Source organism: Astatotilapia calliptera, chromosome 14 (genome assembly GCF_900246225.1).
Source record: "Astatotilapia calliptera chromosome 14, fAstCal1.2, whole genome shotgun sequence".
Lineage (NCBI taxonomy): Eukaryota > Metazoa > Chordata > Actinopteri > Cichliformes > Cichlidae > Astatotilapia > Astatotilapia calliptera.
This window is the reverse complement of record NC_039315.1, coordinates 3,931,892-3,944,763: the sequence shown is the minus strand read 5'-3', so window position 1 is coordinate 3,944,763 and position 12,872 is coordinate 3,931,892. Positions and strand designations below refer to the sequence as shown.

Here is a 12,872-nt window from a genome sequence, read left to right as displayed (position 1 = left end):
GTGTTGGGAGACTCATTTTCTTTGTGACTGTTAAATGACTGTTAATGTTAATGTTAATGTGAAGCTATGAAAATGTTTTTAAAGAACTATAAGATGAGACAGATTTCTTCCTTGAGTTTGTCCTTTTAGCTCCGCTTCTTCAGTTCACCTAACAAGCATTTATTTGGGCTAATGGAAGAAACTGGAGTACCCACAGGAAACCTATGCAGGCACATGGACATGTACAGAACTCCACAGAGAAAGACCCCACCCAGGCAGTGACTCCTTACTGCAGTGGGTTATACATCTGCCTAACAAGTGAAACACAAATAACTTGGCAGCTGCTCAAAAAACTCCCAAAATCAAATATGTGGATCTACCTGCTGATAATCTGAGCTTCCCATTTAAATACCAAAACCAACAATTCCTCAAACCAGGCTCACACTGGCCTGTTGCCCAGTGTGAGCTGGGACAGGCTCAAATAGGCCCTGTAACCATGTTTCAGGGCAGTATTCCCCCCACGGCAACCCCCAGTCTCACATTAACAGCTTTATATAGAAGTCATTCAGAGATCAATGAAGCCCCCAGGTCAACTAACCAGACAGCAAATGGGGACATGACCCACTGAACAGCACCTCGTGTGACCAACCAGGATATAAAACTCTTTGAGCCACACACTTCATTCTGCACAGTGTTAATACTATAGTAATCTCAGACATACAGTTTTCAAGTTTTCACACTGACACCCCACTCAAAGCTTCTGTTTACAAGAAGCAACCAGTCAGAACAAAACTGTCTTAAAGGGAGAAGGAGGGAAGCTTGTTTCAGACAGAATAAACTGAGAGCCTTAAAAATGCATAGAAATTATTATTTTGAACTGTGAATCATGCAAAGCTACTTTAGAAGAGTCAAAAAATAAAAACTCAGAGCAGAAAATTAGCAAAATAACTTGATTTAAGGTGCTTTAAGGAGGTCTGCAGGTTTAGAAGAAACCATTATATTTATAGAGAGCATCTTTTCTGTGCTTTTTCAGTTGAGGGGAAGTTAGAATCAGGCAGTCTCATATGGAAAAGTTATATATAAATCTTATAAAGTTTGTATCTGTCTTGTGTGAAACTTGTATGAAAGCATACAAGAGTGAAAACAGATATAACATTCTTTGAAAAATTATTGAAATGAAACTTGTATGTTTTGAATACTTACTAAAGAAATATATGAAAGTGGCCACTTTCATGAGTAAATCATATAAGCCTTATATGATTCACTATATGAAGTAGGCCACATCTGATGCAAGTCTTTATAAGTTTTTTCTATTTCTTTTCCATATGTGGTTGTCTGGCCATCATAAGAAATAACATTAATTCAAGCAAAACATGTAAATTATTAGTACTTGTCTTCAAAGATGATTTAAAGACTCAAACTGTTGTCAAACTTGAGCTTCTACACAAACATGAAAAATATCTTTTGCCAAATGGGCCTCGTCTGCAGACACAGCAGCGCATTATGTCCTGCCAGTTCTGTACTTTTTCCAGTTTACATGAGACTGTAGAGTAAACTACAACTTCACTGATACAGAACACAGACTCATGAAAAGCACATACGCCCTGCCGTCTCATTCTTTGGACAAACGTGACTGAGACGAGCCACACTGATGTAATGTCCATGCTGCCTGCAGTGGATGGGTGTGTGTCATCACCTCTTTCATCAGGTAAATAATTCAGGCCTGACATGAGCCAGGTACTCACTTGCAGCTGCTATGGTGTCTCCTGTGTGGAAAGGTAACAAAATGCAGATAGAGGCCTCTGGATGTCAACTATGAACCACGGTGTCCCCACGTACTACCCGTATGAAAACAGTTATTCCTGTTTCAAATGATAAACTATGAATGTACGTCATTCTGCTCCCCGTTCTTTTAATGGGGTTTAAATTTTATAAGTGACTTTGTAACAATGCTTTTGGTAAGTAACCCACATTTAGTCTTTTTCTTGAATAAAAATGCAAACAATAAAGAAAACCCTGCCCGAGGATGCTGACTCCTGTCACACTTTATCCTCTAAACCACAAGATGTCATTTTATCCCATCATTTATTGACTGGCATGATGCATAACATGGGGTTCCTCTCACAATAGAATTTTCCTTGACTTTTAGGGCAGCAAGCATTAAGTAGCTTTGATATCTGTTATTTGAAAATGTGTCCGATCAACAAATTAATGTCACAAAATCTCTTGTCAATGAGATTCTTAGTCTAAAGGCTCCGGCCAAGTCACAACTGTAACTTTTATGCGTCTTGTTACTTTCGAAGGTTCACTTCAAGTTACACAAACTGTTTCCAGAGTGTGTGAGTATCATCTCACCACTGCAGACTGCACAGCGTCCGTCTGAACCTCTTCTTCAGGTGAGTCTGCCCTCTGCTGGAGTTTTTGAACATTTTAGTAACAGTTAGTCTGAAACTGTAGCTGCAGGTTACGTTACTCAAATTGTCAACGCTGTCACCAGATCTCAGTCCAGTAGAGCACCTTTTGGGATGTGGTGGAATGGGAGACTCACATCGTGGACGTGCAGCTGACAAACATACAGCAACTGTGCGATGCTGTCATGTCAAAATAAACCAAAATCTCTGAAGAAGGTTTCCAGCTACTGGTCTATGTCATTAAAACAGTTCTAAAGGTAGGATGGAGTCAAATCAATGCTGGCAAAATGTAACTAAAGAAGCCACTGACTGTGTTTCTTTAAAACCTTATTTAACCATTAGGGGAACTTTTAGGAATTAGAATATATTTTGTGAGAATTTCCTGGTCGATATTTGCAGCATTAACCTGGCATGATGTCAACAGAAGGAGAAACCAGAGCTCCTATAAACGATAACCTACATAGTGACATGCAAACTCAAGACTGAAGGGCCCCAAACCTAGGACACTCTTAAGAGAACTTACACACGAAAACCACACACTGCCGATACAGCTAAACAAGCCTCCTCACATTTTGATTATATGGGAATAAACCAACCTAAAGAGACATTCGGATCATTGCAGAAATCCTGAATAATCCAATAATTTAAGACAAAGGCGGACGAGACAGTTATTAAGTGAATATACGAGCAACAAATGCATTTACAGCTAATTTGCATTTAGATTGGAGTGACAAATCAAAGGTCACAGGATAAGATATGATGATATGCTAATTGTGCCATAAAATCATAAACAGGCTCTTCTTTTTGCATCAGTGAACAAATAAAAGCCCTCTGCAGCGAGCACACAGAGAAAATAATCTTTGAACAATAAATTCACAAGAAACATTCATGTTGAAAGAGCAATAACACAGCAAGTTTTTACACAGTGCAACTACAAAGACTGAAACTGTGTGGCAAAAGCTTATAGACTCATATTCTCCCACAGACTGTGGATTCTCCAGGTGCCACAGACAATCAGAAATGGAGGACAAGCTTGTTGTTGCCACCTGTGGGCAGCTGAATGATTAAACTTTGATTTCCTGCAGAGACAGGACAAAAAAGGGGAGCTTAGATTCTGAATTCCAGGTTTTTTATTTGTACTTGTGAAGGAAGTGCTTAATATTAATATGTGATTGGAAACTTAACAAAAAATAATTTTACAAAATTTAAATTGTTTAATGTCTTGCACCTTTGCACCTCCTACTGGCCTTGCAGTGACAGTGTAAGAGACTGTGAGTTGCCTGGGATCAACCGTTCATTGTCTACAGCTGAGAAGCTGTAGATATGGTACGTCTCAGGTTGTTTTCAGAGGGACACCACTTCTTTTGAAGAGTGCCATAAAAGCTAATATTTCTTTGGCAAATTTAAGTCATTTATCATTCGTCTTTTAACTCCATTTTTGATCTTGTCTAGATGGTTAATGCATCGTGCTCATCAGGTGGGCTCTGGCTATGCCTCTAAGCTGAACTGTTTAATGTTTCACGTACCACATATTAGCATTTTATCACATCAAGTGAGTGTTTTTACACAGCCATTCTGATCAAACTGGCGTTCTTAAGACCCAGTCTTAGAGTCCTGCTTGGAGATATACCTGCAGCTTTAGGTGTCTTGTTACCCTTTCTGTGAAAATGGTTCCCTAGAAGTTATGCAAGCTCTCTCCAGAGTCTGTAAGTATCATTTCACCACAACAGTGTCTGTCTGCAGGTTGTGGTCTGCCCTCTGCTGCTCTGCATGAAAGTTTTACTACACCTCTGTCTCACAACTCAAGCAGGCGTGTTTGGTAAAGAGCAGATATCTCTGAATTATAGTCTATCATAACTACTGGCGTCTGTTTGATGCTCCCATAAACATTTAGGAGGTTGATGGATGTTACTACTTTCACCAGAAACAGAGAACTATAACATAATTACATAACATTATTAAAACACAACATAATTATAATATAGTCTCGTATCTAATAGTTTATAATCTTTTTGGATGGATAGTATTATATGGACATAAATGGGTTTTAAAAAAATAATTCTTCAGCCCATGGCCACGCCCACTGTGTGCAGCCAACCACACACAAATAATGGATATGTGCCTGCTGATCTGACATCACAAGACAGCCATCTTCACAGACCCCAGAGTTTCCCACAGTCTATGAACTGAAGAGCATCGTTGAGAGCAATTCAAAGAGGCTCTTTGTGGCTTCACAAATCAATAGCCTGGTCTTAGGCCCCGGAGGAAGTAGTTTTCGTCTGAGGATTGATTCGTTTAAACATCTGAGAACTGAGCACCTCACTCCCCAACACCTCCCTTAAACTGTGAAGCTTCAGGATGGAGGACGTGCAGTGAGGTATGGGGAAACAAGGGGACAAAGGAGGTCATAGACAAAGAAGGTGGGATGGTGATTCCTCAGCAGGTGATGACTGATTGAACACAGAACACAGATTCTCCTTGGTGTTAATGTGATGGTGCTTCAAAGTGAAAATTTATCCTGAAATCAGCAAACATATGCTAGATAAATGGATCGTTTCACATAAGACTCTTAAGAGATACCTGAAGGTCTTGAAACACTGTCATCGAAGGTTTGGGCGTGGACGGAACAATTTATTAAGGAAATAAAAATGATTAATCGCAGATCACCATAACAGTACAGTGGACAAATAATGTTAAATGTATTTATTTAATGAAATCACGCTTCAGTTGGTGTAACATGTGCTCCAGCTGATATTTAGAAGTAGACCATTAATTAATTAGAGCTATTTAACGTAAATAAACACAGGTTGGGGTGAAAGAAGCCAAACAAAAAAGCCAAAATCCTACAAGAGCATTTTGTACTATGTAGAAAGGATAAAATAAACTATGAGAAATGTCAGAGAGATTTATTTGATATGTACATAAAGTGTAGTAGGAGTGATCTTCTATGTGTATGTTTTTAAGCAATGATGCCGTTGTCTCAGGTCATGTCTCACTTGGACTACTGACCCAACTCAGGGCTTTATAGGTCACCATGTGACCTGATCACAACGTTCCCTCTTAAACTTTTAAAGAAAAGACTCAAAACCTCTTATTTTTCTAGCAGCAGGTGATAACTCAGCATAAACTAAAACACACAGCAATTTGTGTTTATAAATGACAATCATTCAAACATCCCCTAATTGGACCTGAAGTTTACCTTGATGAGGGTGGTGCATTTGTAGCTGAGGCGGCGTATGTTTGGATCCCAGCCCTCCAGCGCCCAGTCAGATCCCTTCCTGTTTATTTTCATTGCCATGGTTACCACATTAACACCTGCATACTGCTCATCTACAGAAAATCCTTCATGTTTAAAAAAAAAAAAAAATCTTTTTCAAGCCAGATTTGACAAACGACTGCTGATCGGGACTTTTCCAAAGTAGAGTAATAAAAAAAATATGTACATAAAAATTCCTTTTTCCATGTCGTCTTCCAGATTCAACAGTTGCTTTATTCCACGGTCGAAGTAAAAATGTCCTGCTCCTGAATTATTTCCCCCAACTGTCTGTTTTTCCTCCTCACATAAGAACCTAAAAAATGTATTCCACTGACTGAGTAAATCATGCCTCCTCTCCTGTTTAGTTTGGTTACACCTTTGCAGACTGGATAAAAGTCAGAGTGTGTCTGACGAGACAAACATTCACAGAAGAGATGGGTGGCGTATTATTCAATGTATTTGCTTGTTCTGTTGGCTCGCCCCATTTGTGCCTCTGCAGCAGGGGAACGCTGTCAGGGCTCATTAGCTGATCAGAAAAGAAGACAAGTTCAGCAGCGCATTAACTAAGTATCAAAGAGGTTGATACAAAAGTAGTACACACACACACACACACACACACACACACACACACACACACACACACACACACACACAGCATCTTGTTTGATTTGACTGGTCTCCCTGTTTACAGTGTGTGCATGCTTTTTAAAGAAAGAGTAAATAAAGTGGGAACACTGTAGCTTCAGATGTTCTTTCTTCTTTCATTATTTTGTGTCATACAGTATATGTTGTTACAGTGGTGAATGTTTGTGTTAAACATGACAAAAGCTTCACATGAGGTCAGCTTGCATGCCAGTCCCTCTGTGCCAAAAGCTCCAGCTTAAGAGTACTCCAAATGCTCTGTTTCATATGTTTTACTCTCATTTCTGTCTGATGTCACTGATTGCACGTATCCATAGTATGTTCATCGAAAGTGCACAGTTTAGCCCTACTAACCCAACCGGCTGTTCAAATCATGCAAACCTTTTGTAGTAGAGTGTAACAGTGAACGATTTGGAGCTGGAAAGGAGTATGTATGTGTGTGTGTGTGTGTGTGTGTGTGTGTGTGTGTGTGTGTGTGTGTGTGTGTGTGTGTGTGTGTGTGTGTGTGTGTGTGTGTGTGTGTGTGTGTGTGTGTGAGAGAGTGTCTGTGTGTGTGTGTGTGTGTGTTTTCACCTGCTGTAAAATGACCATGGCCCTGGTTTTTATCCTTATGGTTGGACATCAGCAGTCACCTGTAGACTCTAATGAAGAGAGTGAGAAATAGATTCGTTTATTCAGAGTTTGCTATAAATACATGAAAAATGATAATGATTCAGATCATCTCACAGTGAACTCATCATTATGTATATCATTATGAATTATAAGGTTTTGGGTCTGATGTATAATTAGAAACAAACAGAATAGACAAACTGTATTGAAATAAATAGAGACTAATACAACCTCAACTAATTTGTCAACATGGCGGCAGGTTGTAAAGTAGTGCCCGAACATCTGAGAAACTACAATGTTATAAGCTGCCATACTGATTAATTATAGAAAGTGCAGAGGCCTTGAAAATTACTTGTTCCCATTTTCAAATACTCACTCAACAAAGTGATTAATAAAACACTTTTATTAATCATGTATCAGTAAAACAGACGTTCACTGATAGAAACCTTTATAAAGGGCTCCAAGGGGAAAATAACTACTTACAAATGGCACAAAAATGCCACATGAAACTTTGCCAAAGTTCATTAAGAGAGCCTAATGAAAACTGGCAGTGCATTCTACGGTCAGATGAACCCAGAATAAATGAATCTGGGTCAAATGAGGTCCAGAATGTCTGGCACAGATGAGCTTGGGACCATCACTGTGCAAAAACATGGGAGAGTGAGTGCTGGTATGAGTGCAAAAAAACAACAACACACAGCAGAGGCACCTGAACAGTATTCTGTTACAGTAAACAGGATAACTGGGTTTGTTCTTTTCAGGTCACTCGCATGCAAACAGTGTTTATGCATGTGTATCTGTGTGCATGGGAATTAGTGTTAATAAATTATTCAGGCTCCTCTTGATGAAGCTTCAGGCTGATCCTTTGACTTTTTGACGTATGACAGCTGCAACACCTCAACCTCATTAGACGCTTTGTTTGGGTTTCTCTTTGAACCGCAGCACAGCTTGAGTTACACCAGAGCTCTGAACAGAGCCTGGTTCAACCTTTAAGACCGCCATTATATCAAATCTAAATGTTCTCCGGTGAGTCAGGTGTGCAGTGCACTTCAGACAGGATGTTGTTTGATTTGCCTTCTTTTCATTCACTTCAAAAGTTTCCTTAATTTACATCACAAACATTTAACATCTTTTACCAAACTACCTCTAATTGTCTAATTTTAACTTTGTAGTAATCAGTGGTTTTTCTATTATGGTGTTATTATGGTATAGAAAATGTCTTCAGTTTTATTCTTTATTTTGTTTATTTTTATAGAGCTGGGAGGAGGTTTTTGGATTGGTACGTCTACATAAGTGACTAAAATATTGTCACCTTAAACTGAAGCAACAAATTCCTGTCTGAAAACTGAACTTAAACAAACAAATTAAAAACTAATGAAAGGTACAAAACTTTAATACCTATGACCTCAAGAAAATTAAACAAATAAATAATATTGTAATATTTTCAAAAATAAGCAGGTAAAGCCATGAAATCTTTAGCACTTTTGAAAGAAAACATTACTGTAATAATTGTCCAAGTATAAAATAAATGCTTTTTGAATAAAAACTGTTATCAGATAAGTCTAGAGGAATAAACAGAAAGCAGGAATAATACAGCCAGTGTCAGCCAGACTACAGGGTGTAAATTGAAAAAGAATTTAATTCCAGCTCGATGTCTATTGTTGCATTTAACTTCTTTTGTCCTTTGTTTCTCGAGTCTCTCTCCCTCACTGACCTTTGCTAATTCTTCCGGGACTTTAAGGGTCACAAAAATGGTCTAATAATAACAACAGAGAGAATTACCATCACATACATGTCATACAAACACATGAAATGTCTCTCTCTCTCTCTCTCTCACACACACACACACACACACACACACACACACACACACACACACACACACACACACACACACACACACACTATCAATATTTCAGCATCTAATTACCCCAGCAGGGGGCTGGGACAAAGGTTGTGTGCAGTCATGCCGTGTATGTCTGCACGTATCAGATTTTATACCTGTACATTAATACACAGTAGCCAAAAAAAACCTCACAGTGTAAGTGAAACATCCTCCAACGGTGAGGCAATGTTTAGACGGACAGAAACAAAATGATAAGGGAAGAAAGAAAAGCAGTGATAGGAGTGACTGTAAAAAAGAAGAAAAGGATGTAAATGGAGAAAAAACTTGGAGTAAATAAAGGGAAATGTGAAAGAAGAACGAAGGATGAAAAGCAGGAAAAAGAGTCAAACAGAGAGAGAGCAAATATTCACAGATAATTAAAAATAGGAGGACAGGTTAGGCTGTAGGAGAGGGTGAATAAAGAAACACCTCTCTCTAAACTAGCTGCAAAAGTATGCAAGCTACACAAGAGAGGCTACCTCCATGTTTAAATGATTTATCACAGCTTGTGTCCTTCTAGCAGGGCCTTCGAGAGAGGACATTTGAAACAACTACAAACGTGTTTTGAGCTGCAAACACGATGTGAGCATATCAGTATTTTATATCATATCAGTTCTGAAAGTAAATTCTGGTTTACAACCTTTTTAGCAATACTTCCTGCCAGTGCAGGGGTTAGTTTCCACCTCACTTCCAGTAGTTACTTTATCTAGTGAATGTTTAGTGTCTGTTTTTGCTGTTAAAGAATGAGGAATGTTACAGGATAAAGCACATGCCCGCCCCTCCCTGACCCTGATTCTGCTGAAGGTTTCTTCCTGTTAAAAGGGAGTTTTTCCTTCCCACTGTCACCGAGTGCTTGCTTGCACCGAGTGACTGTTTTTCTCTCTGTTACTGTAGGTTCTTTACCTGACAATATAAAATGCTTTGAGGTGACTGCTGTTGTGTTTTGGTGCTATATAAATAACTCTGAATTGAACTGAATTTGACTTCATGCAGCTTTAATTCTTTTAAATACCAAAGAATTGCACTAAGAACTGAAACCACTAAACCCTGACTCGTCTCTCTCCTCATGACAGTGTGGAAGCTGGATTTTTGGTTTTAGAAGACTTTGACACGGCTGTGCTTTAGAGAGCGGTGCTATTGTCACCTAAACCTTATCAGCCTGAATAACCAGAGCGTGCTAACAGTCTGTGGACCTAAATCTAATTCCTGCTTGCCCTTCATGACCTACTGATAGGCCTGAGGGAGGTACTGCATACCCCCCACTGAGTCAGGCACACTGGCTAAATTAAAACCCTTTAATTGGACAGCTGTGAACTAATATGGTCCAAAAGGCAATCGGTTTTGGGTAGCTTTCCAGGACAGACCCACTTGAGAGAGACTGGACATTTTAGTTACTGTGACAAAAAACAAACAAACAAACAAACAAAAAGCTTCCATTTACATAATTTAAATGAAAGATAATAATTTAAATGAAAAACTGTAAACCACATGATCAATGCGAAGTCTCCATCCTGCATAGTTTCTGTGTTTATTAAATTAGATATATGAAAATTTAAGCATTTGTAATGCATCCCACGCAAACATGCCTTTTGCATCACATTTGGTTTAACACATTTAGCTGCTGTGTATGCATAAAAAAACAACAAAATTCATGTGACTCATGTAATTTAGGACAACCTCGATGGGTGTTTGCCGGAGCTCTGCAGGCCTCATTTCTCCTCAAGAATAGCGTTTACAAAAGTGGGTACCAGCATGACGCAGCCAGAACCACAGAAACTCTCAAGATGCATTTTGTGTAATGCAGAAAAAAACAAATCAAGTCGAGAGCATTTATAGAGCACCTTTTAAAGCAACAAATGCTGAGCGATGCCGACGGTCTAAACACATAAATGCACCTATAACACATAATAAATCAACCACTGCCAGCTAATCAAGATCAAATTTAAAACAAAGTCAAACTTGCATTTTTAAAGTATTAAAAGTAGTGGCCTGTTCCTAAGCTTAAGGGTGGCAACTGAAAAACCAAAATCCTCCTTTATTTTAAATCTGGATGCAGGAACCAGGAGCATCTGGTCAGATCTAAGCAAACTGGTTGGGACACGAAAGTAAACAAGTCCCACCAAGTTATGAAGGAGCCAATTATTAAGAATATATTCCCTATATTTTTGACAGTGTCCTGCCATTTAGTAAACCAGAGGAGCGAGCTTCAGCTCAACTTTATGTACTCATTAAGCAACTTTCTTTATTCCCCCTGATGAGATAGTGTCACCAAAGAGCCCATTTTACTAAGACAACCCCCCCCCCCCCCCCCCCCCACTAATTTATTTATGGATTAATAAAGTATTCTGATTCTGATGATTCTGATGAAACCAGAATAAATACCAAATATACACTGAACTCTACTTTAAATATTTCAATTGTTTCTGCATGCCTGCAGACTGTACTATATGAAAAGCACATCTCTTACAGTGACAGTATCACATGTCATGTCTTCAGCTTGATTCTTTGCCTCCAGAAAGACAAAAAGAAGTCAAATAATTCAGCTGATGCTGTTGTTGCTCATATTAGCTGGTTGTGCTGAAACATTAGTGTCAACATGACCTTTAGGCAATGCCCAGTTCAGGAAATATGCATTGTAATGTGCAAATTAAAGATAAAAGTATAAAAGCTTGTGAGTACCCAGGGAGGGAGCAGGAGTAGCAAACCTGCAGCACTTTATGCTCAACATTTAAAGATACTGCAGGTTTGATACATGCAAACAGTGTGATCAGTAAGAATTGAAGGAGGAGTGTTAAAAAGGAACCAGAGATTAATAATGTGCAGCTGAACAAAGTATCAAACAAAAAAACAAGGGCCAAAAGAGAGAGACCTTTTTACTGACACCGATCCCACAAAATAACGTGTTTACATTTGAAATACGATGTCCCGAAACAAGTCACACTTCAGCCAAATATCATTCATATGCTGAATTTTCCAGTGTTTAAATTTGAGGGAAAATTGTTCTGAGAGGCAGATGTTCAAACATGTTCTATTTTTTTGGTCTATTTTCTGTATAATAAAAGTGGTTTCTGTCATGCATTTAATATTATTATTATTAAACAGCCTGATATGATACCAGTGCAAAAAGCAAATAGCATTAAAGACGCAGACTAACATCCCTGCTTATGTTTACATGATTTCTGAACAACTGCTGTTTGATGAATACTGCAATGCTGGATTTGCACGGGTATTTTGTCTGTGTGATTACTGCATCGATATAATTCAACATGTTGTAAACTTGTTAAATAGTTCTCTTAATATTTTAAGAAATAAATAAAGACATGCCACCTGGAACACCATGTGGGAACACATGGTGATCCCTTAAATCACACACACACACACACACACACACACACACACACACACACACACACACACACACACACACACACACACACACACACACACACACACACACACACACACACACAGATTTAGGAGATTATGAATAAAGCCAGTATGCCTCTGTAAGCCTCACCAGTTTGCGTGATCTGAACACTTCTTGCCTCTTCTGTTTCACTCTCCGTCTCCTGTTGATCCACTGCTGGTCTCGTTTCAGACGTCCTGTGTGGTGGATGGAAGGATGAAGAAAAGGAAAAAAGACTGAAACTGTTGTTAATTCCACAGTGTGACACTTTTTTTGTCCTTTCCACACCTTTTCTCGTATATATGCTTATTTCCAGTCTCTAACTTTCTCAGTTTCTTTCTCTCTTTCTTCTTCTGTTTGCTTCCAGTGTTAAACTCTCATACATGACTAATTCTCTTCTTCCTACATCTGTTTTTGCACATTCTCTCACTCTTCCTCTGTGAAGTCATACAGAGGTATAAGAATGGCTCCCTTCTCCTCCCTTCCTCCCTCCCTTTCTTGCCGGTATTAAGAGTGACACGGCAAGCTGCTCATTCACTGCCACTGATCCCTGTTTCCCTGTGTGAGAGAGACAGAGTTAGTGGGGGGTGATGTGGTTCAACATAGAGGAGGTTGTAATTAGACACAACATACACACACACACACACACACGTCGGGCAGAGAGAGAGAAAATGTTGCAACAGT

At 39.0% G+C, this 12,872-nt stretch overlaps 1 protein-coding gene across 4 annotated transcripts in view; it reads right to left on the bottom strand.

Moving 5' to 3' along the window:
- The window catches only part of myo7aa (myosin VIIAa), a 56,777-nt gene extending 44,079 nt beyond the window's left edge, over nucleotides 1–12,698 (bottom strand). For 3 of the 4 annotated variants that reach the window (XM_026192342.1, XM_026192345.1, XM_026192344.1), the window contains exon 1: nucleotides 5,590–6,108. In XM_026192342.1, coding sequence (XP_026048127.1) covers nucleotides 5,590–5,688 — 99 coding nt within the window. In that variant the 5' untranslated portion in view covers nucleotides 5,689–6,108. Of the gene's footprint in view, nucleotides 1–5,589; nucleotides 6,109–6,861; nucleotides 6,930–12,299 lie in introns of those variants that run through there. The other variant, XM_026192348.1, reaches the window with a different exon arrangement.
- Nucleotides 12,699–12,872: the final 174 nt, after the last annotated feature.